The sequence below is a fragment of the Numida meleagris genome, chromosome 1 (genome assembly GCF_002078875.1).
Source record: "Numida meleagris isolate 19003 breed g44 Domestic line chromosome 1, NumMel1.0, whole genome shotgun sequence".
Lineage (NCBI taxonomy): Eukaryota > Metazoa > Chordata > Aves > Galliformes > Numididae > Numida > Numida meleagris.
The window spans coordinates 23488338-23515014 of NC_034409.1; the positions used below are offsets into that span (position 1 = coordinate 23488338).

Genomic DNA, 26677 nt, shown 5'->3' on the forward strand with positions numbered 1-26677 from the left:
AAAAACCTAAAAGCCAAATCAATATATGTATTGTAACAGTCTTTCTAGCAGCTTGCCTACAATTTCATCTTCAGTGGATGTCACTCAAACTGGAAACAGAAGCCAGAGTAAAGTTTAAATCGTTCACCACAGTATTCTAAAAATAGGAAATAATGTAAAATCAATAGAATGGAAATGGTTTGTGATTCTTTTTTAAAGTTATCTACTGCAGATGCACAAACTTCCACCAAAGTATTAGAATTAACATTCAAAGGTAGCAGGGAGCATATGATGTTACAGTGCATTCAGTTTGCCAGCTGCACAATTGCTTTTTTCTATGGCCAAACTAACCAGCTATCATTAAGGCTGCGTAGAATCTTTCCAACTCCAAAGGCTAGCTGTAACAACAGAATTTTCCATGTAACTGCAGAATGAATTTTAAACTGGCTGGTCAGATTTGTAGCGTACAACTGCACATGTTTTTCAGAGCCTGCTACTTTCTGAGCTTTGCGTAACTATTAGTAAAGGTGAATAACTGAGAAAAGAACGACTATTAAGGGAGAGTCACTATTGACAAATGAATCAGGGATATGAAGCAAAGGGCAGGATTTCTGATAGTTTTAAGAAGAAAGATATAAATAGTTCATTTAATTCTTTCTTCTAGTTTATTTCTTACATGTAACGTGAGAAAAGTACGGAATTCAAGGAAAACTTAAGACAGCTGACAGCAATTACAGAACATTATTTTTGGAAGGCAGAAATGCATTTTGGTGCCACAAATTTATGAAATTAACTTTTCTTTGGGAAAAAAAACACTATGAAAATATTAGCAGGCCATCACAGAGCCATTGGCACTAACAAATCCTCTCTATCTTCACTGTGGCCCCAGAGATGAAACCTTCTTAGGCTGGAAAGACAAGGGAGAAGGCAGAAGACTCTGGAAGATATTTTGAAGGTTCTTCTCTATCATTTGCCATTCTGGGAGGACCTAAGGATATCTGAAGGGTAACTGAAGCAAGGTGGCTTATCCCACTCACCTCTGACAGAGCAAAACAGCTCTGTTCTGGGCTGAGGGAAAGAAAGTAAACCCCCAGGAGAAAGCCCAGATGTGTGGGACTTTCTTAATCCTCCTTTTGATTCTAAAATATTCTTTTCTGTGACACTGTGTGACACCAGTCTCAACCGCCCTCCAAGGCTATTTTGAAGGCAGAACCTGTCCCAGAGGCTATGCCTGTATTCTCACATTTCAGGAAGAAGCAAGGTACTAAGCACACCTTCTTCTGCCTAAGTGACAAAAAAACCCCACGTCTGTCATATATAGATGGCAGATACAACTTGGTATCTTTATCATCAGTGGTGATCCAATCTCATTCAAACTGCCTGTATTGTGAAGGAGTTATCACAGGTGCTGGAGACAGAATCATAGAATGACCAAGGTTGGAAAAGACTTCCAAGATCATCCAGTCCAGCTGTCCTCCTATCACCAATATTTCCCACTAAACCATGTCCCTCAGTACAACATCTAAATGTTTCTTGAACTCCTCCAGGGACAGTGACTCTACCACCTCCCTGGGCAGCTCATTCTAGTTCCTGACCACTCTCTTGGAGAAGAAGTACTTCCTAATGTCCAACCTGAATCTCCCCTGGTGCAACTTGAGGCCATTCCCTCTCGTCCTATCACTAGTTATATGGGAGAAGAGGCCAACTCCCACCTCGCCACAACCTCCTTTCAGGAAGTTGTAGGGAGCGATAAGGTCTCCCCCGAGCCTTCTCTTCTCCAGACTAATCCCAGTTCCTTCAGCTGCTCCTCACAAGGCCTGTGCTCCAGACCCCTCACCAGCTTCATTGCCCTTCCCTGAACACACTCCAGAGCCTCGATGTCTTTCTTGTAGTGAAGGGCCAAAACTGAACACAGTACTCGAGGTGCAGTCTCACCAGTGCTGAGTACAGAGGGATGGTCACTCCCCTGCTCCTGCTGGCAACACTATTTCTGATTCAAGCCAGGATGCCATTGGCCTTCTTGGCCACCTGCGCATACTACTGGCTCATGTTCAGGCAAGCATTGACAAAAACCCCCAAATACGATTCCTCTACACAGTCTTCCAGTCACTCTGCCCCAAGCCTGTAGTGTTGCCTGGGGCTCTTGTGGCCAAAGTGCAGGACCCAGCACTTGGACTTGTTGAACGTCATCCCATTGGTCTCAGCCCAGCTACCCAGCCTGTCTGGATCCCTCTCTATGGCTTTCCTACCCTTTTGATTGACACTTCCTGCCAACTTGGTATCATCTGCAAACTTACTGAGAGTGCACTCAATGCCCTCATCCGGGTCATCAATAAAGACATTGAATAGGACAGGCCCCAGTACCAACCCCTGGGGAACACCACTTGCAACCAATCCCCAGTTGGATTTAACTCCATTCATCACCACTCTCTGGGCCCAGCCCTCCAGCCAGCTCCTTACCCAGCAAAGAGTGTATCTGTCCAAGCCATGGGCTGCCAGCTTCTCCAGGAGAATACTGTGGGAGACAGTGTCGAAGGCTTTGCTGAAGCCTAGGTAGACCACATCAATAAGCGGGTCACTCAATCATAGAAGGAGATCAGGTTGGTCAAGCAGGACCTGCCCTTCACAAACCCATGCTGGCTCGGCTGATCCCTTGGTTGTCCTGCACATGCCGTGTGATCTCCCTCAACATGATCTGCTCCATAATCTTCCCTGGCACCAAGGTCAGGCTGACAGGCCTGTAGTTCTCCAGATCCTCATTATGACCTTTCTTGTAGATGGGAATCATACTGGCAATCCTCCAATCCCATGGGACCTCTCCAGTTGACCAGGAATGCTCATAGATGATGAAAAGCAGCTTGGCTATCACCTTTGCCAGCTCCCTCAGCACCCTCAGGTGGATCCCATCCAGCTACATGGACTCGTGGCAGTCCAGGTGGAATAGTAGGTCTCTAATTGTTTCCATTTGAATCATGGGGAGTTTATTCTGCTCCCTATCTGAGACTTCCAGGTCAAGGGGTAGAGCACCCGAAGGATAAGTAGTCTGACTTTTAAAGACAAATGAAAAGAAGGCATTGAGAACCTCAGCCTTGTCCTTATCCTCAGTGGTCATACTTACCACGCCAAAATGGATCTAGACCAACAGTGGCTGCATGCCCAAGATGACAGTCTCAGCTCTGCAAAACTTTACTATCCCATTATCTGCTATTAAAACAGCAGTGCCTGCCTATCTCCATCCCAGCAGCACACAGAGACATATCATTAAACTTTACAGCAAAATTGGCTCATTTAGTACTGCCACTAAAAGAAGATTCAAAGCAGCTCAGAGCAGGCACAGATATCATCTGCCCATGGACTTTTCCCTCCATATGGGTTTAACTGGAAAGGAATGGAGAAAGCAAAACTACTTTCTGATTAAGCAAAGCTGCATAAGAATTTACTGACAAAACTATTTTTCAGTGAAAAATCAGGGGTTTGAATAATTTGTATTTTCCTACAGAAAGCATCAGTATAAATTTTTCAGAAGAATGCCATAAACTAGTCTTTTTGCCTGTAAAAACAACAACAAAAAAATATGCTTTTTCTTTTTAGCCAACTACCCTCCAGTTACCAAACCTCAAAATATTTTGGTTGGTCTGAGAGAAACAAAAAATTTCCACTGAAGAAAAATATTCCCCTAGTATTTCTCTCTGGCAGTGAGGAACTCAAAATAATGCTGCAGCCCAGGTGTGCAGGATCTCAACAGCACATCAGTGTGCAGAGCTGTCACACTGAGTTTCAAACAGAAGCCGAACTGGTCCCAAAACTAATAATGGGCTAGCACAAAAAAGTTAGGAATGTTTTGTGGTGAATTTTTTTTCCATATATGACTTCTGCTAGGCTCTTGGCTCACTGCCATTCTAAACAAAAATTCCTTTCGAAATTAGACTGAACATTCAAAGATAGATGGGTAAGACAGCCCGCACCGAAACTGCATAAAAAATAAAAGCACTGGACAATAGCTGCTTCGTAATATCAAGTAAAAAGGAATGATGTTTAATAGATTTTTTTCACAACATTCATGATCCTTGATTCTCAATCCGTTATCTTTTTAATAGAGGCTCCAATGAGTACAATTTAAATAAATTATAGAACTCTTATTAGGTAAGTGTTACGACAAAACATAGCTCAAAATACCCTTCTCCAAAACATGCTCTATAAAGCACTTTCCCATCCAGAACAGTAAACCCATCATTTGCTGGCAAAGAAAAATAACTTCAAGCTGAACTTGTTTTGTTCTAAAAAAAGATCATTGTTTTGGTATGCAGACATGTTCCTTTACTTTTGCTTTTAAAATGTAACTTTAAAGCTAGGCACTTACGTAACAAATGGAAAACTAAAAGGCAAGCTTCTGTTGTCATGAAATGGAATTAGTGAAGTCTTACTCTTTACCTTAATCTGAACAAAATTGACTTTTTTTCAATGCATCTAACTTCTGCTGGAAGCTGCAAAGTGTTTTCGGAAAAGAACTAAAATTGTTTTTTTTTTTTTTTTTTTAATTACTGGAAAAATACTGCAGGAAGTATTGGTGCTAGATAGACTGTGAAATATAAATATCCATAGTTAAGTTCATTTTTGCAGAGGTGGCATTTGGAGGCTAAAAACCTGTACTACAGAACCTGAACCTGAGTTGATTACTGTAGTAATCTAGTACAGTGATTTTTTCCAAGGCCTAACTGAACTTGGCATGCCCACTTCTTTAGCCATTTGAAACCAAAGTATTTCACATAGATGGTGAAATACACACGGTCCCCAGAGATGCTGCCTTGTCTCTGCAGCCTATCTGACACTAGAAAAGACTGCAGGCACACTGCGTCTTGTCACTCTAAGATGGAAAGTACACAAGACAAAGAGTAGATGAAAGGTGACCGTGAAAAGCAATTACAATAACAGAGAGCAAGGCACAGACAATTTATTAGTACCCAATGTAGCCTGCCAAGAAAAGTGTATGTATCTCATTTGCAAGAAGGTTTCCTAGAGACAGCTGAAATTTATGGTGGAATCCTGAGCAGCCTCAAACACACTGAATAATTATGTTTTTCATCTATTAAACTATTCAGATCAGTTAAAGCACAAAGCAAAACTGAGCTCTCTGTTAGCCCCAGGAATTTACTGCAGATCTGAATGATACAAATGGCACCCCCTTTAGCATGAGAAATAACCAACTACATTGCTTTAGGGGTTGGACTCCACAATCCTTATGGGTCCCTTCCAACTTGGATTATTCTATGATTCTACTTTACCACTAACAGAATGGTAGCCTGTGTATGTTTTTCAGAGCCTTCCAATTCCAAAATTGACTTCCAGAATACCAAATTGAGATCACAGTTTGAGTTTGTATCTCTAAGGTGTCCAAGATCACTTAACCATGGTCAGCATATATAACTTGCGTCCAAAGCTTTTCTATCACATCTGGAGGTTGGCGGCCCTGCCTGTGGCAGCGAGGTTGGAACGTGATGATCCTTGGGGTCCCTTCCAAGCCATTCTAAGATTCTGTGATTCTGTGATCAAGCACAATATACCTCTACATCGCAAAGCTATAGTTCTTTGTGCAAGACATGAAGCTTCTTCAGTAGCCTTTTAACAATGGATCAAATTTCTACAGGAACTAAGAAATAGCAGTAATTTCCTTCAGCTTCCACTACAAGTGCAAAATGAACTTGTGCATCATGTTCTTTAACAAGCTTAGTGCATACATTACAAAACTATAAAAACATTTCCTCAGGAAAAATCATACTTTCATGCAGGCAACTTTTCTTTAAGAAAAAAATGAGAAATGAGGAAATTGCAGATATTTGTTATGTCATAAAGTGCTTTAGTGAAACACAGTCAGTTATTGATGGAGTCAGTATCAGAATTCATCCTGAACTGAAACGACCTAACCTGATTCTCAAGATTATAATTAATCACTGTCACATTTTTAATAGAAGAAGTTGCTAATGGGAGAATCATCAAATTGTGAAAAATTAGCTGCATAGCTGTGGAGGGTTAGAATTTGGCCTTACTCACATTGAAAGCATGTAAGTTTTGTCTCTGTGGAAGAATGTTGGAACAATAGCTAACATTTAGCAATGAACACATTAACTTAGTCAAGTTATTCTTACTGTGATAAGGGCCCTCATGTCTCAGATCTTCCATCAGTGTCCTGCTTTCAAGGACTGTGACTGCATATCCATGCTTTGCCAGGATGCGCTGATAGAGCTGATGCTCAGTTTTACTGTGGGCAGGAGGTGCATACAGAATTGCTCTTCTCGTATGGCTTCCGAAGTACTGGAGAATAGTGTCTTCAATCTACAGCAAACAGTGCAAAGACAATGGTTGCAAGACAGGATCTTTCAGGAGCATAATACATAGTTGTTATTTTTCTCAAAAATATAGTAGCAAATTACAGTAACAATTTGAGAAGTATTTCTGGTATAAGGGACTTCTGCCTTACATAAGGCATAAAAACAGGATGCTCCGTGTGGGAAACAGGTCAGTACTATCTGTAATAGTCCAGTTATTCTTTTGCAGAAAAAACACCATTGACAGACAAGATTTTCTTTTTGTGAAAAGTATTTGTCTTTAGGATTGAAACATACCAACATTTAAGGGATTAAATTCAGAATGTTGTTAGCTCTTGGCAAGTTCGTGAATTTTAACCAAGAAGTACTCAACAGTATCTGCTCCAAAAACAAAGTTATTCCATGAATTCTAATTTTAGTAAGCTTATCTCTGGACATAGGAAGTGTTACACAAACAAGGAACCACCATTTTTGCACGGAAGACCACACTGAAAAAAGAGACAGATGTTTAATATAAACAAAGCCATTCAAGATGTGTCCAGTTGTTTATGTGCCTGAGATCTAGTGTTAAAGTCAATCAGCAGTATGTTCACCAGCTAGCAGGCACATCCAACGAGCAGCCCACAGGCTGCATGCAGCCCAGCCCAGCTCACACTGCAGCCACCTCACGCCCCACACCATCACAGTGGCACCTCTGCCCCTCAGGCCAGGAATACAACTGTCACTCAGCACCAACTGAATATCGGTGCGCTGCTAACACCATTTGCGTTGAAATCAGGGCACGAGGCACAGTGTAGTGCTAACTCAAGTTTTGGCAAATAAGTTTATGGATTTTGATGCATTGGCTAAGCACAGTCCTGTGAACAGCAAAAAATATGCAGCCGTGTTTTCCGTTGTGATTAAGGAATTTGAGAATAGGTTTCAAGATTGCAAAAAAATCACCAATTTTTTATTTATTTGCAACTCCATTTTCATTCAACATAAATACATTACTCATGAATATTCAAATCAAATGTATAGAGTTGGAATAAAAAAATTGATCATATCTCTTTACCAGACTTTCATAAGCCCTCTCTTACCACAGAAAAATTTCACAGTCACCCCTTACTCATGTCGCTGCTTTTTGGCAGTACATTCATTTGTGAACAATTATTTTCAAGGATGAAGTACAAGAAGGTTTTACAGTTGGGTCGAGGTAATCCCAGACGTACACAAACTGAGAGAAGTCCTTGAGAGTAGCCCTGCTGAGAAGAACTTAGGGGTTCTAAGGTTGATAAAAAACTTAACATGAGCCAGCACTGGCCAATGATATCCTGGGTTCCATCAAAAGAGAGGTGGCCAGCAGGGCAGGCAAGGCGACTGTCCCCCTCTACTCTGCCCTTGTGAGGCCCCATCTGGAGTACTGCATCCATGTCTGGGGCCCCCAACGCGGGAAAGATGTGGAGCTTTAGGAGAGGGTCCCGAGGAGGGCCATGTTAAAGAGTTGGAGCACCTCCCCTATGAAAATAGGCAAAAGGAACTGGGCTTGTTCAGCCTGGAAAAGATAAGGCTGCAGGGCGACCTTATTAGGGTGTTCCAATATTTAAAGGGAATTTGTAAACATGAGGAAAATCAACTTTTTTACAAGGGTAGATAGCGATAGGATGAGGGGAAATGGTTTAAAACTATAGGAGAGGAGATTTAGATTTGATTTCAGAGGGAGATTTTTTACTGAGATAGTGGTGAGGTACAGGAACAGGTTACCCAGAGAGATGGTGAATGCCCTGTCCCTGGTGTTGTTTAAGGTGAGGTTGGATGGGGCCCTGGGGAAGCTGATCTAGTACTTGATCTAGTGGTTGGCTGCTCTGCCTGTGGCAGCAGGGTTGGAACTTTATGATCCTTGAGATCCCTTCCAACCCAAGCCACTCTATGATTCTATGAAGTGAAAAATTTCATTAGAAATCTCTGATGAACACCTTAAGAGCTCACTAAGAACTGCAACTACTGCCATCGAACCAGCCTGATGCAGTGGTTTCACAAAAACAGGGTCACATATCCCACTAGTTGTATGGTTTTGTTGCTCTCTCTTTTATATGTTTTAATAAAAAACATTAAAAATTAAAATATTTGTTGTTACTTATATATATTAACTATATTTTATGAGGGCTTTTCGGAAAGTGATGCCCCTGTTTTGTGATGCTGGCTCCCAACATCAGAGGCAGATGTTGGTGGTATGTCAGTATAGGTTGAACCTTCCCACCATTACATTTTGTTGCTGTGTGACAGATGGAAGCAGAGAGGCAGTCTGACAAAATGGCGTCTGACACTGAAGAGCATATGAAGGAAAGGTGTGTCATTAAATTCTTCCATGTGGAAAAAATTGTACCGGCTGACATTCATCAATGCTTGTTGAACCTTTATGGAGACCAAACAGTGGATGTGAGCAGACTGAGGAGTGGGTGGTGCATTTCAGAATTGACAGCAGCAACAGTGGGTCACCTCCATTGGTGATGACTTTTATGAGTGTAGCATGCAGGCTCTTGTTTATCGCTGGTGAAAATGTGTAGTAAATGGTGACTACATTGAAAAAGAGTGTTTTGTGGCTGAGAATTTGCTCTATTAAATGTTGTGCTCACTGTATCAATTATAGCTTTCATGGAAATAATTAGGAGGCATTTCTTTTGGAGCAACCTTCAAAGATGCAGCCCAAGACAATTCCTCTTCACTCAATGCAGCCCAGGCAAGTCAAAAGGTTGGACATCCATGAGCTACAGGATGCAGTTTTAAGTTACGCCTGGCTGCAGTTAAAGCTTCTCCATGGCAGAGGGGGGTACAAACTATCTTAGAGTCCTGAGCCTCTAATGCTACATCTGTTTGTGTTCCAGAGCCAACATCCGTTGTGGAAAGGATTGGTGTAATTGATTAGAGGACCCTGCAATATAACTAGATGCAACACTGTCAGAGTCTTGTACACATAACTGCTAAATGTGCAACCCCAAACTCCCTCAGTCATTGAGATACTCAAATAAATGATGATCACATGCTAGTCGGAAGAAGCACAAATAGCACATGCTGAAGTCACAGGAATTATGTTATATAACCCTGTCAAATGTCCTCTCCTGTCCTTGCAGTATTTTTAAAATGTGTTAGTCCTGCAGTTAGCACACTGCAGTTTCCCCTCCTTGACATGCTCCACTTCTTTCTCTTGCATTCCTGCCTTCACCCATTACTCTTCTTCTCTCCTTTCTGCCCCTCGGGTAACTCCAGAAGCTGCTGGCAGCCGCCCCCCTGCTCTTCCTCCTCCCTCCGTCCCTGTTCCTAAACCCAGCCTTTGTCCCTGGCCCCCCGCCGCCTTTTCCACAGCACTGCTGCTGCATAACATCACAGGCTGTGTGACCAGATGTTTCCCACTTTCCATTTCACTTGCAACATGGAAGAAAATCAGTGAAGAGAGACACCTCCAGCTTTATTTTGCAAGAAAATTCAGTTTCCCATCCCACATGTGCTGCAATGGCCGGTACTGCAGGGTGAACCAAGGACACACGAGGAACACTGAGGGGCTGCAACCCAGGACACATTTGTGTCTGGCTTCTGGCTTGTGTTTGCAGCTTGCCCCACTGACACCCCTCCCCATGCAGCTGAGACTGTTTGCTTTCTGGAATGAGGCCCATCTCAGGCTTTATTGTACTCTCTGTGCACCTCCCTTCACTCTCTGTTAGCACATTTTTTTTCATGCAGCTAATAAAAGCTGCTATGAAAACATATCTGCTTAAAACAAATGGTAATAGCTTTTATTGTGAGCACCCCATGACGTTCCCCAGGCTCTGTCCCAGCATGGCCACTGCCCCACAGCCCACACCTGTCATGCCAGGCCTCAGTGCCACGTGTCACTCTCTGTGTGAGCAGCTTCTCTCCTTCCCATAAATACATTTTCTTTTCTCTTGTTTACCAGGTGCAAATCCTTCCTTAGTGTTACTCTGCTTTCCAGCACTGAAGTCCCCCTTTCCACCTTCCCACCCATGATGCTGGGGAAGGACAAATGATGCCTGGAGGCCTGTGAGCCCTGTGCTCCCTGGGGATGGAGGCCTGAGTCCATGCCAGCCACATTGTGTCTGTCCCGCTTGTCCCATGGGAAGGGACAGGCCAGTCAGCGCCTCAGGCTGTGTGTGTCTGAATCTGCCTGACACAGGCCTGGGAGGAGCGGGAAGACCTAGCTGGGAACAGGCCCTTCTGTGCCTCAGACATTGACCAAGAGGTTCACCACTTCTAGCTGCTGGTTTTCCAAAGGAGATGACGGGATCTTTGGGACGCTGAGACAACTTGGGGCCCTAAAGTCAAAAGCGTCACCTGATGTCTAACTCACCACTGCTAAACAATATGAAGTAGCTCACTGCCTTTTACGGTGCTTGCTTGAGATCCATGCATAGTGTTGCCAAATTTATTTCCTCTGCCCTCTCCTTTCCTTTCCGAGCTATTTGCAGTCCAGGTTAAAAGATTCACTGTGTTCTCTCTGTTTTCTTCTCAAGCTAGTGCAATATAGGGAAGGTCTTCTTTGTTTGCTTTTCAGCTCCTCATTAGAGACATAGAATTTAAAACATTTTGGCCAACTTCATGCTTGTAGCAAATGATTCCATATTTTTTTCCAAAGCTCTACATAAAATATCTTACAGCGCTAGCCATGCTGATCTAGTTACATTTCCAATACTATAGCAATAACAGTCATGTTTCTGCACTTAAGTAGTCTGCTGGTTTTTATAAGATGTTTCTCACTCATAAAAATGCGGTCTGGGCAGAGAGTTGGTATAAAATAAGAGGAGTGCAGAAGAGGAAAATAAGCTATTTCCATATTTTGACATCTTATGGTCCTGATTATTAATTTTTTTTGTATTCATGTAACTTTAATGTGCTTCAGGCTTAGACAAAAAACATAGTTTGAAAACATTTTGAATATTTTGGTGTTAAATGAGAAATGCTTTAATGCTCAAACCATTTTCTTTCCTCTTCTTCATTTTGAAATTTCAAACTATTTGTTATCATTTCAGTTTACAGCAGAGTCAATACACCTATGTGAATGGGACTGGTGATGAATTTTTTTGCTCCTCACCTTACCAAGAGAATAATGTGGCTACCTTCACTGAAATTAATGATGCTTTACAGCAAAGCTGAGATTTGCCATATGATAAAGGATAAGATGTATGTCAGCTTTGACATGATACACCTGCTGTTACAACAGCTTGCAAACCATTGGCCTCAGCTAAGTCACTGACCTCATTTTAGTGCAATTGGCTGTTACACAGATGACCACAGCCTTAGCAACTCATCTAAGGAAACATGACAGACTCTGGAGAACATAAAAGTGCATAAAAATGAATGTTTTAATTTTGTTTGCAGTTTACAGAATAACTTGGAAAAAAAATAACACACAAAAGAAAGCAAAGTGAACTCCATAAAGTTTATTATGATTTTTTTTAAAAAAAAACCTATCTATATAAATGCAGATTCCACTGAGGTCTTAACAAACAAAATCAACAGCTAAATTTACATAATACAGATGCTCCAGAGTTACTTAACTATCCTTCTCGAAATGAAAACAGACATCTACTATCTGAGCTGTACTTTCTAGTTTTGTCTATCTGCAAGTTTCACATCGCTAAGAAGTTCTCTGTTGAAGAGAAAATGTTTTGACATGGTCCTTTAAACAAGTTTATCCACTTCTAGGTTACAAATATATAAAGATAGAATAAGTTTTATTAGTCTCTGAATTTTACAGAATTTGTGGTTTGTCCTAAAAATCCAGAATTTGGTCAGTAATCGAATCCTACAATATGTAATTACTGTTGTTTTGGCCAAGAAGAAAATAGCAAAGATATTTCAAATTGAGAGGAGAAAAGCAGTTTCTTGGCATTTTTTTCAGATTCCAAGAAGATTGTGTAATTCCATAAATATTGATGCATCGTCTCTGCCTGGCAAGGAAGCAAATATACAATCTGAAGTCTTGCCATATAATTTAATTGACCATCACTTCAACTGCAGAAACAAAATTCTTCTTCCTAAAATAAGGCTTCAACTCCTGTTTGCCTGAGCTTCTCTCAGGAAAAAAGTCAAAAATTGTGAAACATTTCAGCTACCCAGTTCTGATGTTGTTAGTCCCTGTGTCAGTGACAGGCAGCCTTTCTTACAAGCTTGCCAACGCTGTCAGAGTCTTGTCCAACAGCCTCAAATGTTTTGACTGCAACTTACTTTTCCAGCACTGCTTTCTATGGGTACTGCCCCCTCCCTGGAAGCATTCAAGACCAGGCTGGATGGGGGTTTGTGCAACCTGGTCTAGTGGGAGGTGTCCCTACCTATAGCAGGAGAGCTGGAACTAGACGATCTTAAAGATCCCTTCCAACACAAACCATTCTGTGATTCCGCAAAACATATACATGAGCCACTACACAAACTGAAGGCCTTTGATAGAAAAAGTGAGTATAGAAGAAATACTATGAAAGAGAACCAGTCTTACATAAAAAACACCATCATTATTAGTGATATTTACAGGTAGAGCCCAAATTTGTATTTCGGTAGCAAAGGCACCTTCACTGCTAAATACTGCCTTGCACAACTACATTACAAATTTCCATGAGTAGGACTCTGGAGGCACAATCATGCTAATATTAGATAACATTAATAAGAATGATAGTAACATAGCATGTGCTTCTAATGCCCTAAGTGGTTCATTTACAAAACTGTGCAGACCTTTCTTAATTCCAAATATGACTTTTAAATTCTTTTCCATGCTTGCGTGAAAGATTACAGAAATAGTAAGCCCGTTCATACTACTGTTGCATTTGAAGCGTACATAGCCCCTTTATCAAGAATTCCCAAAGAAGTTAATTTCCTGTCTGGAGGACATTTAAATGTGTTGGCTTTATTATTCTGTTAGATTTCCTAATCAGAAAAGACTGGGTTGTAGAATGAAATGGCTGGAATGTTATTCTCCTTCCAATTGTTTGCTGAGAAAATACAGAACAAGCAACTAAATTATTGGCACTACTTTGATGGCTGGTGTCTGATGACTTCAGAAATCCAGAAGAAAAACTAGAGTTATTTGCACAGTCATCACAGCACTCTGGGCTAGAAGCATGGAACTCATTTTTAAGAATGCCTTTGCTTATGATTGCATGTAGGTTGCAGCACCAACTGTTTTGTGCTGGGAACAAGTGATGAGCCAAATCCTACCAACACACCAAAACAGATGATTTTAAGGACAGGACTCCAATGAAGTACATGAATGAGATTCCCTCTGTTTCCCTCCCTCCACTTGGTGCTGATGCATCCTTCTCAAAGTTCTCTTCCTGTAAAGTCTCCACCCTGCCCCTCCTTCCTGACTGCTACCACAATAGCTTTGCCCTTTATCACCAAAATATCTCTAGCTGTCTGCACAGCAAAAAATAGCCGTTTCCTCACTGCCTTTTGCATTTTTACATTGAAAAGGGAGGGAAAAATGTTCTGTTTTCTTAATGTGCTGCATGAATGTGGTATCACTCCAAGGAAACCAGTTGCTGATACCATACCATCTGTCAATTGCTTTCTGCTAGTACAAACCTCAGTTAATAAAGTTTTCCACTTCATTTTTTTCTTTTGTGAAGGGAAAAGGGTTCTTTTTTACTTACTGCATTCAAAAAAATGAATGTCCTTTTTAAGATTAAATTTTCTTCTAAAATATGTAAAACCTTATTATGTGTAATGTGATATTTTCTATCCAGAGCTCTCAAGACATTCTACTTCTGCATAATAGCAGAACTCAACCCTACTCATTCTATCACCCTGCTTAATTTCTTCTTTTTTACCTTTACATTTCAAAAATTCCTACTAGCTTTGTCTTCTTTTCTTTCCACTTCCATACCTGCTTCCCTTTGTCCTCCCCAATGCAAATCCTTCCATTCATAACCTTCCCTCCAAGGATGCTTGTACTTCACAGCTGCTGTTCCTTACTCTGCCTCCCTGACCTGCCCCAGCCAAGGCCTCCTTTCCCTGTGCCTTGTTCCACAACATTACTCCCCTGTCCCCTTCCTTACTAATCACACTGACTGAAATATATTCCATACAGACTATCAATAGAAAAAGAGAAGCTCATGCCTTCAGAAGATGAAATTAATCAGATTTGTTTTCAAATGCCTGCATTAAAGCCTGGTGAATTATGCCTTTATTTCCCTTAACTAGAAAGTCTGAACTGGTTCTGACTAGATAGAGTACCACTCAGTGGAAGAAGAATATTCCACTCCGGATGTCCAAAGTTCTAGTAACAATCTACCTGCTCTTCACTCCTGATTCTCCCTTCTAGGTACCAAGCCTGATAGCCTGGGTAAGATGTTCAATAGAATCTTCCTATAGATCTCATTATTACTAAAACATGACGTTTATGTTCTTTTCCCCCCAACAAAGTACCTTAGAAATACAGTCACATCAGGCTGCCATTATCTTTCATACCACTCACTCAGAGTACATTATATCCTACCAGAAATGTAGAAGTATTTCTGATATGGTACTGCACCACACAAACCTACAGTCTAGGCTTTTCTTGGCTCTTCTTTTGCTGATAGCAGTTTAGATGCTCCAGCACCAATTCTCCTCATCACTGGTAAATACATCCTGATGCAAGAAGTAAATGTCGCTGGCTGAACCTAAGGATGGCTTGCAGCTGGATGTAGTGGCTCCCTGTCACACCTTTACTATTGGAGGTTCAGAAATAATCATTCTGTTTCTCATGCTACAGATACTAGCATTTAATTTTATACTAGTAGATGCTGACTTCTGTTCATGAGAAAAGAAGGCTATGAGATCAGCTCTCTAGCAGCTTTTAAAAATTCTGTAACGTGTGATACTTAACAGAGAAGTACCATGAGCCCATTTAGGTTTTCCAGACTGTGAATAAAATCTACGTTTTTGCAATTTAAAAAAAGCTTGCACTATGTACCTAATGGTAATGGCTCCATCCCACGGTATCTTGCATGTAGTAAAAGAAATATCTACAGACCAAACTGGCAATTTTCAGTTGAAAATCTGCAAAGCTGCAGTATTCTTCATTGTTTCTTCCTGCAATGGCCCATAAAAGGTGCCAGCTTTTTTTTTTTCCTTCCCCCTTTTTGGAAGAATTGTGCTATGCCTATACTATGGCATAGCACTACCCTGAAGGGAGATATTAACAAACTTTGGAAGGGATTTTGCACATGCAAAAACAATCATCACCAAACTCTCACACCAGCCTCCATGCAATACTGACTGTTTCTCTGAAGGAAGCAAGAATTAAACCTGCTCCTACCCAGTCAGAGGAGATTCTGCAGTGTGACATAAAGCCAAAAGCACTGGCTATTATCTAAGGAACATTATCTCCCGCAGGGTCTTGTTTTCCTTAAAACTTTTTTATTTCATAAAACATGTTGGAGTATTTCCTTTAAGTTGCTATTTGACTGTACAAAAGATTCTTTTTAATAAATTATTTTGGGCTGGTCACAGAACAAGAATACAAGCATGACTGGTTAACTAAAAATGTGAATAATTTTTGGACTATATTGTAAAGTATTTCTCCCGATTGATAGATGAAGATTTAAACCATGGCTTTGATAAAAACTTGTTTCCAAGCTAGCTACTGTGGGTGTCCACTGTGTGACTGTAAAATTAAATACTGAGAAGCTTCAGCCATTACATCTGTCTTAAATATGGCTGGATATCCAGTAAAATCAAGCAAGATAACATTTTGGCTGTTTGAATAAGCTGTTGGCGAAAATGCACAGTTCAAGAACACATTGTCAAAACAAAGCGGAAGAGATTTTTGGAGATGTTTGTCTTTTCTGTTCCCTGAGATTATTATTCAGCCCACACAACCAATAGAGTATTCTCTGAAAACAGAGAGCAACTAACAGTAACATCCCAACATGTGCAAGGCATTTTGTTCATCATGCTCCAGAGGAAACTTTCAAGACAAAGAGGGAGCCAGCTATGGGTGGTCTTCGAAACGTGAAAAGGAATGTGTTAGAGTAGTGCAGGCTTGGAAAACATACCTATAAGGGCTAACATATGCGTTTAAATCTGTGCTACAGGTTCAGCATGTGTGTGAGAGTGACATCTAAGCAGGCATGCTGGAGGGCAGTAAGTACAGTGCGCTGCATGAACATAAGCTTTCTTCTCACTTCAAACAGCCAGCAAACCAAGTTCAAGTCAATCTGCATTTTCTTCAGACCAATTGGGAAAGCAGGCATTACAGATAGTTTCAGCCAAAAAACAGACAAGCAAAGTTTTGTCATTTATCCATCAGTTCTTAAAGAATTTAGAAATTCTCTTTGCCACAACCCAAGTGGAAAGGAATGGACTATGTCAAAAGTGGCATTATGATGAAACTCACACTGTCATAAGTGCTTACTTCCTTTGTAAGTTTTTATACTACGTGTCACACTGAATAAATACATGTCTCGACACCTAGCATACTAAAGAGTCATTAATGTAAAATTATGACAGATGCAGCAAAGAGTAGATTTCTGCAACTCAAAAGAAAAATCTATTTGACCTTCACACGGGAAAAATCCATTTTTTAAGACTTAAGGTTAAAGGGTACATGTCAAAGTTATTTCACTGATCTGCTTTTCATTGTTGCAGAAGGTGCTCTCCTAAAATGAATATTGCTGACCTTTCAGACTCTGAACCCTATCTAATCAAAGCAGCCTTCTAAATCTTTCTGTATTTTTAGAAACTTTAACTTCTTTATGTGGACGCTGTCGGTAATCTGTGATGTCACAGATTTATGTTTATAGTCCCAATACAGTTGTACATAAAATGCCAGCGTAATGATAATGATACAGGGAGGTCTCTGCTGCAGGATTACCAACACTCTGTAGGACTGAAGAAAACCTGAAACATTTGTGCTAATGCTGATCACAGATTCCAGAGTAAAAATAACTGCCTTGGTCTGGAACATTTAACAAACCACATTTTCCAACTAAAATAACAGCGTCTGCATTTGTTAGGTTTTAACACCCATCCTAGGAACTCTATGCAAGTTAAACATGAGGTCAGGTAACCTAAGGACAGAGAAGAATTTGTGGGATGATTCCAAAGTAAATAGTGTGATTTGAAAATGTGACAAGCGCTTTTTAAAAAAAAATTCAGTTAAATGCAGCTTTTCAGCATATTTCAGTCAAGTTCAAAACTGACTGGCAGATAAGTTTAATGTAGGGCAACTGCTGCTTTGCTGCTAGTAGACTCAGTCCCTTTCATGAAACCCCACTTGCTCATGATTTATGTGCACAAACTGGAAAGCCTCTGACCCAATTCCTAAAGCCAAAATAAAGTATGGCCTGTGCAGCAAATTGGAATCTCCCTGGAGCCACAGAGTAATGCCATGCTTCAGTCAAAGACTCAGGATTCATGATAGCAACAGCGCGCCAAGGAGCTGGTAACGGAGATGTGCTTGCACATATGCCGCTGTCATTAGATCACACATTTGTTTGTACACAGAGCTCAGACTTCCATGCTCGGGTTAATTTTAGCTGGACTCAGATGATCCTGTCAGACCCCTCATCCCTCGCTATGTTAATTATTGCTTAGCACTCTCCGCCAGCTGACTTACCTTTTTCAATGTGTGTGAATCACTGACGGAGAAGAAGCAGCGTGTGTCACTGGCTGAGACCTCCTTGTATCTTCCTTGCTGTGTTTTACTCTGTTTGTTTGGTGAGACCCCATTAACAACTGCCGAAAGGAAGCTGTTGGTCATGAGGGGAGTCAGGGTCTGGCAGAACAGGCAGATGGCCACCACCAGGGCCAGGAGGAAGGGGCGAGGGCGACAAAGCCTGCGGCACCTGGGGCTGTGCCCACACACCATGGCCAGCGTGCCGTCCTCACTCCACCCTTGGCCACATTGCAGATGCAGTGACAGTAGCCATGTCCTGACGGGGTAAAAATGCCAAAGCGGGCTTTATCCAAAGCTACGGAGGGCTTTCCCAATTCCGGGTGCTGAGTCCTTTCCTGGTGCCTGGCAAGAAGTCACCGCGTCCAGAAGAGCAGAGTCCTGTGAAGTACCCTCCCATGGAGCTGAGGGAAGAACCTGTGTAAAAAAAGAGAAGTGAGGAGCGGCCGACAGCAGCAAGCCGTGGGGCATGGGGTGCTCTGCCTGGAGCCGTGCCGACCTCCCCACACTGCACACCGGGAGGGAAGACCTGGTGGCAGGCAGCTGGGCAGAGGGGATCTGCAGCCCCAGCCTCACAGCAGGAACTGCGCAGCCAGATAGCATCTGAGAACGCAAGAGGATAAAGCTTAATACGCCCTGTCCACAGCCAAAAAGAGTAAGAGAGTGTACCAACCTCTTGAACAATCGTTTGCTGTTTTTTCTCCCTTGCATTCTCAGTTCCCACTTTGTTTTTATAGTTCCTTTCAGCCAATCCCTTTAAATTGCCTCTTTCCTCTCAGTACGCACAGACCTCACTCTAAAAGCAATCAATTATCTAAAAATTGACAGACTACAAAGATTCTCTCTTGCATTTGTTTTGTCCAGATTGTGAGTTCAAAGTTACGCTTACTTACTCGGCTCTTATCCCGTTAGAAGTTTTCCATTCCCCTCTAATGGGCTGCTGATTAAAACCACTTGGTTGGAGCCTGGCTCATGATCCCAGCCCGTCTCACACACTCCGAGGCAGGCACACGCACATACACACACCATCTGAAGCCAGTTGGACCACGGACTTCATATAAATAAAGGCTGGACTGCTTGGAGGTGGGGCTAAGCAAGCTCGGCTCAGGGCTGGAGACGCAGCCCTGGAGCGGGTGGGGAGCAAGAGGTGTCCTGCTCGCTGCGTGCCTCCAAGACAACAGCACTGCAATTTTTAGAAAACTGCTGTTGCAGCAGTCGGGCTAATTGAAACCAGAAAAATATCTCGAAGGCAGTAGAAATCTGAGCAGCACCTGCAGTATTTTACTACAAATTAACCGAAAAGTTGTAAAAGGAAGCAGTTTTACTTGGATATGTCACTGACAAAGAAGTTGTCAGTATTTTTCCGTAGTAGATACACTAGCTCGTAGCAGAATATAAATAAAACTTCTTACTAATGTTAAGGAAGGCAGGCAAAAATAATCCAATGAGAGCACTTTGTATCTAAGCTGCAGAAGGTCTTAGTTACTACTTCCCCCTGCTGACATGGGACAGGGATGAGACAGATGAGAACAGTTGAAGAACTCTGTTATCCTTACAGACCTAAACTTCTCAAACAGTTGAGTTCCTTTAGCTAAAAATATCTGTGTGCACGTCATCTATGTTATCCTCCATCCTTAGTTATTTTTGAAAAGGAAGAGTTCTTCTTACACTGCCTCATATGTAAGAAATAGCAGATGCTAAATTGTGATATCCCCAGGCCAATCTACACAATGTAACAGCAGCAGCATCAGCAAGTCAGAGATCTATGTGCAGCAATGAAGAGCAGAGCATGGATTTGTTTCAAGTGCTGCTATTTATTCATTTTTCGTATCCTCTTTTCTTCCAAGCTTAGACCATCAATTTGCACACATAGAAAAATGCCATAGAAGTGATTCAGCACCTCACACAGAGCCTCAGCTGGGACAGGCATTGCATTTTAGTATTCTGTCTGGGGCCATCATTGTCTAAATTACAAGGTTTTTAGGTTATCCCGGGCAGGAAAGGAGTACAAAACCTGGTGGTTCCTCCAGTGGTACCATCCCTGAATGTGTTTAAAAATCATTTGGATGTGGTGATCAGGAACATGATTTAGCAGTGGGTTGTTAGAGTTAGGGTAGTATGGTTAGGTTGCAGCTGGACTTGATGATCTCTAAGGTCTTTTCCAACCTGAGCAATTCTACAATTCTATGCTTTCCATCCACCCAAAAGGTGCCATTTTGGCTCTGCAGAAACCCACTGCTTGTGGCCCAGAACCCTCAGCTGTGTGGGTGGCATTTGCACAGCTGTCAGCTTCTCCCAGATTTCTTGTGAGGGGATTTGTCAGAGTTTTCCATGTTATTGCTAGAAGACCTGGCAAAAATAGCTTGATAGAGGTTAAAGGCTGCTTAATGGTATGGAGCCCACAGTCTTGCAGCAGTCCTGCATGAGAACAAAGTAATTGTCTCTCCTCCCCCTGCTCCCTCAGCAGCCCAGCAGGTAACTGCGTACTCCCTCCAGCCTGACCTCATTTCCCCTGTTCAGTTAACAACTGGAGGCTTTAAGCCCACGTTTTCCCCAGAATCTCGGAGGCACTTCATCCATCCTGCAACTCCAAGATCACTGAAGGGCTCCACGTTTTCAGGACAAGCCGGCAGATTTTTCTCGTTTATTGCACCAAGGCTGATACTTCAAACACATAGAGGAAGGGAGGTCAGCAGAGGGCAAGCAGATCTCTCTGTGTACTCCTGGGGATCTGCTTTCTGTTCTTCTGATTTTCCCAGATGTTCCAAGGAGGGAGCTGGCTTTTTCCCTATGTTTTGTGGTTTCTTTTCATCACAAGAACATGTAATGCAGTTTTCCTAAGCTGTAAATACTTCCCTCAATCACAGCTAGCATGCAATGAATGCGATTTGTTATCTTCTAATCAAGATTTCATCACATCTCTCGGCCTACGTCTACTGACTTATTCGGTCACATTTCAGTACCTTGGGAATTAAGCTAGGACTTCTGAAAATGGAGACTGGCAGGGACTAGCATTAACTAATAAAGAACTAGGCTTTCAGTACATAGCATTCAAACAGCCACAGAACACAACTGTCTGTAGGATCAAAAGTATATAATTATTTGTATTCACAGGTATATGTATATATTTCAGACTTCTTCACAGAAAGCCACAAGTCTCCTTTTTCTGACATGGCAAACAATTTAGGGATTCGTTTTCTATTCAGAATTGCTGGATCTGTAGCTGCTCCCTGTCCGGCTCACTTCTCCCTGCTCCTTCCACTCACACCGGACTCCACACATGGATGCTCCCTGCAGAAAGAAGTCAGCTGCAGTCCAGCTCTGCATGAGGCAAAGTCCTGCAGGGACCACTTCTGTAAAAACCAACCAGACATGACTATCACAAGTGATCTCCCATGCTTGCAGCCAGAATCCCAGCTCCATCTGCATTATCTGGAACCAACAGTTAGTGTTGAATGAAACACTGACACAGAAAAGATAAGAAGAAAATAAGATTTGGTAAAAATTGCAAGAGACTAGGATCTGAAAGGATTTAGCCAATATACCACACAGGCACCATTCATCATCTCACTGTGGTTTTAAGCAGTCCAGCTCCTATTCTCTCAGCTTTCATTTTACACTAATCTCTGTTTGTGCAGCGGTGAAAGACAGTGACCAATGAAGAATGATTTCAGTGGTCTAAGTAGTGACCTGGACAGATAACTGCCAAGAGCTAACCAAGGAGAAAATATGAGGTGTGGAAAGATAGAAGGAATTTAAGGCCAGTTGAACGTATGCTTTTTATGCATGCTTAACTTTAATCAGAGATCTAACGTGAATCATCCTGCAACTCTAAGTGACGTCTAGATAAAAGTGATTGCAAGATCAGGACTTAAAAACCATTTTGCACCAATAATTTCACCTTACAGAGGCTGCCAAGGAGAAGATATGTTTAAAAACCTATTCATAGCTGTTTTTTAAAGCCAGATTCAAATTTCAAAGCATAGCATCCTAGAAATCATTTTAATGATGAATGAGTTCACATGAAAAATAAGCTCAAACGGATCATTTCTAACTGAGCTGATCGTCAAATCCTTGCAATCACATCTGTATCTTCACAGCGCAGACCTATATGTGATTTTCATGGTCTATGGTCAACTCTTCAATTTCCTCTTTGTTTCCTAGCATGCTAAAAACTACACCAAGGACCACAAATTCACACTAACTTCAAATGTTGGATAAGCATTCATAGCACTGTACATATTCAAGAATAAATAAATCTAGCAAACTGTATTGGAGGGAGCCCACTGAGCTGCAACCCTTCAGGATTCTTGACTTCACCCTGAATTCAATCCAGACTGCAACTGGATTTACATGTGTCTTCAGTCCTCTGTGTGGTCCCAGTATGAACAGTGAAGGAGGAATACTGGCACAGAGGAACAAAGTGAAGAAAATAGGAGGAATACATTTCATTACTGATTGCATGTTGGAAGATGTGATACAATTGAAGTTTAAGTTAATCCCAGCATGGAAAAAAAACTAGGATCTTTCCCCTTTTCCCATTCATAGACCACTGCAAGCCTGAATGATGTTGTAATTTTGTTCCATAGAACACTCCAGAGACAAGTTTTCACGTCTTCATCCTGCTTTGGCCCAGCACTCTGATCCTGGCTCACAGAGAAGGCAGCCCAGTAGAGAAGATTCTGCAAATTCTTGGAAGGCAAAAAAGCTGACAGGAGTTAACAGGAGATGAGTATTAGGGGAGACTCCTCTTTTGGTTTTGCTTTTCATTATTCCTTGATTTATTTAGTCTTTTGTCTTTATGTAAAAGGAAGCAAATGAACTGGACTACACAAGCAGTGTATGCTTCTCTGGCAAGAGGGTTGGCAGCTCCTTTATATGTATATTCTATGTGTAGTCCATTTTAGCTCTTTAGTCTGATGGTTTGCTTTTTTTTTCATTGCGTAAAAAGCTGTCAGTGCTGGATGTTGAACCTCAAGTAAGACGTTGTTAGATCTCCAGTTCCACGGACAGATCACCCAGCCCAGGAATTCCCTGCCATGGAAAGGAGAAGAACTGACTTGTTGCCCTTTCTCTGGACTTTAGCTTCTGCTCTGGCTCTTCCTGCCTTGTGGTGGTACTCATTAAATCCTTAGATCCTTACATGAGAAAAAAAGTGTGCAGCAGGGTTGCTTTTCCAAAAATGAGCATTGAATCAAGCTTTGGAGAGGTCGTACGGTCCCCAGTACTGATACAAGCCAACCAGCAGGAGAGGGCGAATGAGAGGAGATGTCAACTGAGGAGGGGAACAGGCAGCGAAGGTTTGATACTCAGCTCATCAGACCACTGTCCCCACCCCAGTTAACCTAAAGCTTTAGGTAGGATCTGGGTCTACTTATTTATTAGTCCAGAGATTTTTCTTTGTATCTCAGCTATGTACTTTACTGCTGTCTTTTGGTACAATGTTGACACTGAAACACACGGAGCTATTTATTTCTTTCTTTTAGTAGTACAGAAGGTTGCTTGACATGAGGATAAGGGAAAGCAGCCAAACACCAAAGTCTTGTGAAGACTCAAAAGACAAATGTACACGTCAGGGAAGAAATAGATCAGCTAATTCTTTGCTTCTTCCTTCGCACCGTTTACGTCTACATAAACCTCTTGCAGCAATTATTCTGGTTGCACACAGATCTATGGATTTTGTAGCCAGTTTGATTGCTCAGACTCACTGGCTACCACTGAGAGCTGAAAAATGATCAGTGATAATCAAAATAATGCTCAACAGGCTGTAAGAACATGAACTTTCATCTCTGGGTATGAAGAACAGGAACAAAGTGAAGTACTCATGGCTTCAGGAGGCATTTGTGCTATTTTCTATTTTATTATGATTTATTTTGTTGTAGTTCTGTGATTTTGTTCACATGATTCCGTGATAGGAGACATCTTTCTGGCATCTTGCTGATGCCCCTTGTCTTGAAACCTCAGGTTGTGCTGGTTTGGGCTGAGATAATTTTCTTGCTAGTATCTGGTATTGTAGTACATTTTGGGTTCGTAACGAAAAGTGTTGGTAACACATCAGTGTTGTAGCTGTGGCTTGCAGTGCTTTCACAGAGTCTTTTCCTTTTCCTTTCCCTTTCCCTTTCCCTTTCCCTTTTCCTTTTCCTTTTCCTTTTCCTTTTCCTCCCCTAGTTTTGCTGTCATTTTTTACACTTCATACTTAATTTGAATAGTACGAAGGGGATGAAAAGTAAATAGGAAGTGTTTTTGTTCATTTTCTGTTTAATTGGTTGTTGATAGTTGTCCCCTTTATGGGCTGTTTTTTTTTGTATTTAATTATAGAGGTAGCTCTGGATGCCACAAATAGACCATGGGCCCACTGAATAAATTATTCTATCGCTAAAGCCATTGCTCTTAGTATTTGATTTTGCAAAAATTACAAAAGAATCAAAGTATAACCAAATCAGAATCCCAGTACAAAGAAGCTGAGTAAGCACTGTGTTTAAATCAGTCACCATTTCCACACAGCTATGTTTCAGTTTAGAACTAAAGCATACTGAAGAGACTGTTTGCCAACGCTGAAAAGTAAAAAGTAAGTATAAAATAAATACAAAGCGGATAGCTAACGAACTTTAGAAAGATGATTATAGAGGTTATAGAGTTGATTTAAAATCATATCATAATTAGGAAAATATGAAATCAACTCATGTAATTATGAAGAATATGCAAGTATTTACATGATTCCTTCCTTCATTAATGTAGATATTGCTGCTTAAGATTTAAACAATAGTTAAAAGGAAACTTTACAATCTTTGCCATTAACGTGCTCATCAGCCTTCATTAAGAGGAATTCCCAATACATTCTTCCCCTCCTCTCAACAGAAGTCTTTAAGTAAATAGCAGTACCTGAGTGTTAGGAAAGCACTTTCAAGATGAAAAGTACTTTAGAGTTGGCAATTCTTGAACATTAATGTAGCTACTAGTCAAAACACCTTCGAGTTGGATTTTCTTTTTTATTATTGAGAATCATCTTTAGTTTTCCTGTTCTGGGCTAAAATTTAACTGAGATGTTTTCCCAGTGCATATTTTACATTGTATTACAAGAACAACCAACAGTGTTAGAGTAGAAGGGCAAAACTGTTCAAATCTGTTCTGGTGTAAGTGACTCTCTAAGGGGTAATTATTACTTCTGAAACCGGCACCTCCTTGTGCAAAATATGCTCTTAGTCAGTGCCTAAGAAAATTTATACACTGGATTGAAAAACGCTACCAAGACAGGAAAAGTGCTTCTGAGAAGAAAGGATTCCCTAATTCTGTAGCAGTTCCCTGACTGAGCCCTCCCAGCACTCAGGATTGCAAACTTTTTCCAAACATTTATCCCACATGTATTTTCCTGAAAAGAAACAGTAAAACTTTCTTTGAAATCGTAAGGCCACAATTTTGCAGGTGGAAACGATATAAAATTATATTCATGTTGCCGCCCTATTTCTGTTTCACTCATTCTTGCATGTAAAAATACAATATAACCATTATTTATTCTTCTGTAAAGAAAGGCTTAGTGTTATCTTAATGATGAAAATGAAATTAACAGAAATAAGTCTGTGTTCAGCAACAAAATATACTTAGGATTCTCCCAGTTCTTTTTATTTTTAGGAACAACAGACACAATTGTAGCCGAACAACTGAATTTACTTTAAGAATCCCATCATTGTACCCTTAAACTTCAGCAAAACTTTTCTTAACTGGAAGTAGCCTGTTTCATCAACGTGGACATACTTGTTTAATGTATATGATACCACGGAATAACTTTCAGAAAGGCTCAGAGTAGTCCCAAAACTTAGAAGTCTGATAATACAGTACAAAGTACAAATAAGTAGTAGGGGCATTAAGAATGTCAAAACTGCCGTGTATCCTAACATTGCTCTTTATTTTCTAATGCATTTGGTAGATTTCTTGCCTAGATATGAGGCAAGTTAGAGTTAGGGCAGTATGGTTAGGTTGGGGTTGGACTTGATGATCTTGAAGGTCTTTTCCAACCTGGGCAATTCTGTGATTCTATGATTTTAAGTCTTTAATTATGATATGCTCACTTTTTTTTCCCAATACATTAAGCTCAGATGGCACATAGTTAATGTCATGTTTATAATAAATAATTTAAATCTAATGTGATATAATGTAGGAGACTATTGGTTATACTGAAATATAAGCTGTAATGTATGCAAGCACAAGCCTGTAACTAATCACGCAACTTGTTGGCAATGTGAGCATGCTCAGCAGCTTCCGATATGAGATCTATCTTGTGGAAAGAGCTGCTGCTTGTCTTTATAGATCATCATACGATTATAAACACAAGAGATGCATTTGAAAGTGCTAGAGGAACGTTATTGTAAATCAGCGTGGAGAAACTGAAGTGTGGCATTTTTTCTTGTTTTAATTACATTATTCTCAAAGAACTTCAGTCAATCCTAGAAAGAGTCACAACACGGCAGAGGCAGTGTTCATTCAGGGTGGCCTAAATTCAGTTATTCACACAGAGCGCGTAAAGTCACGGCCTTATCCCCTTTGCTGTTCTGCTCCTCAGAGATATTTAATGTATCTGCAAAACAGAACCCTCAGCTGCCAATGCTAAAACCAACAGGGTCCTACTTCTGCCCTTGTCACCTCTATTGAACAAAGCAGTGCATGGCCCAGACATTCCAGCAGGATGAGATGGGAGACAAAAAACTTAGCTAAGGAAAGCCAGATCACAGAGGAAATA

The 26677-nt window shown here is 41.1% G+C and overlaps 1 protein-coding gene across 4 annotated transcripts in view; it reads right to left on the reverse strand.

Annotated features, from left to right (window-relative positions):
- The window catches only part of CPED1 (cadherin like and PC-esterase domain containing 1), a 158498-nt gene that overhangs the window by 127331 nt on the left and 4490 nt on the right, over positions 1-26677 (reverse strand). Inside the window, exons 1-3 of one of the 4 annotated variants that reach the window (XR_002434485.1) lie at positions 18837-19181; positions 17887-18360; positions 6123-6309 (exon numbers count right to left, since the gene is read on the reverse strand). Coding sequence is in view for 3 of the 4 variants with exons in the window: in XM_021384822.1 (XP_021240497.1) it covers positions 6123-6309; positions 17887-18138 (439 nt within the window). In the remaining variant the exon portion in view is untranslated. Of the gene's footprint in view, positions 1-6122; positions 6310-17886; positions 18361-18836; positions 19182-26677 lie in introns of those variants that run through there. The other 3 variants (XM_021384822.1, XM_021384825.1, XM_021384823.1) reach the window with 3 other exon arrangements.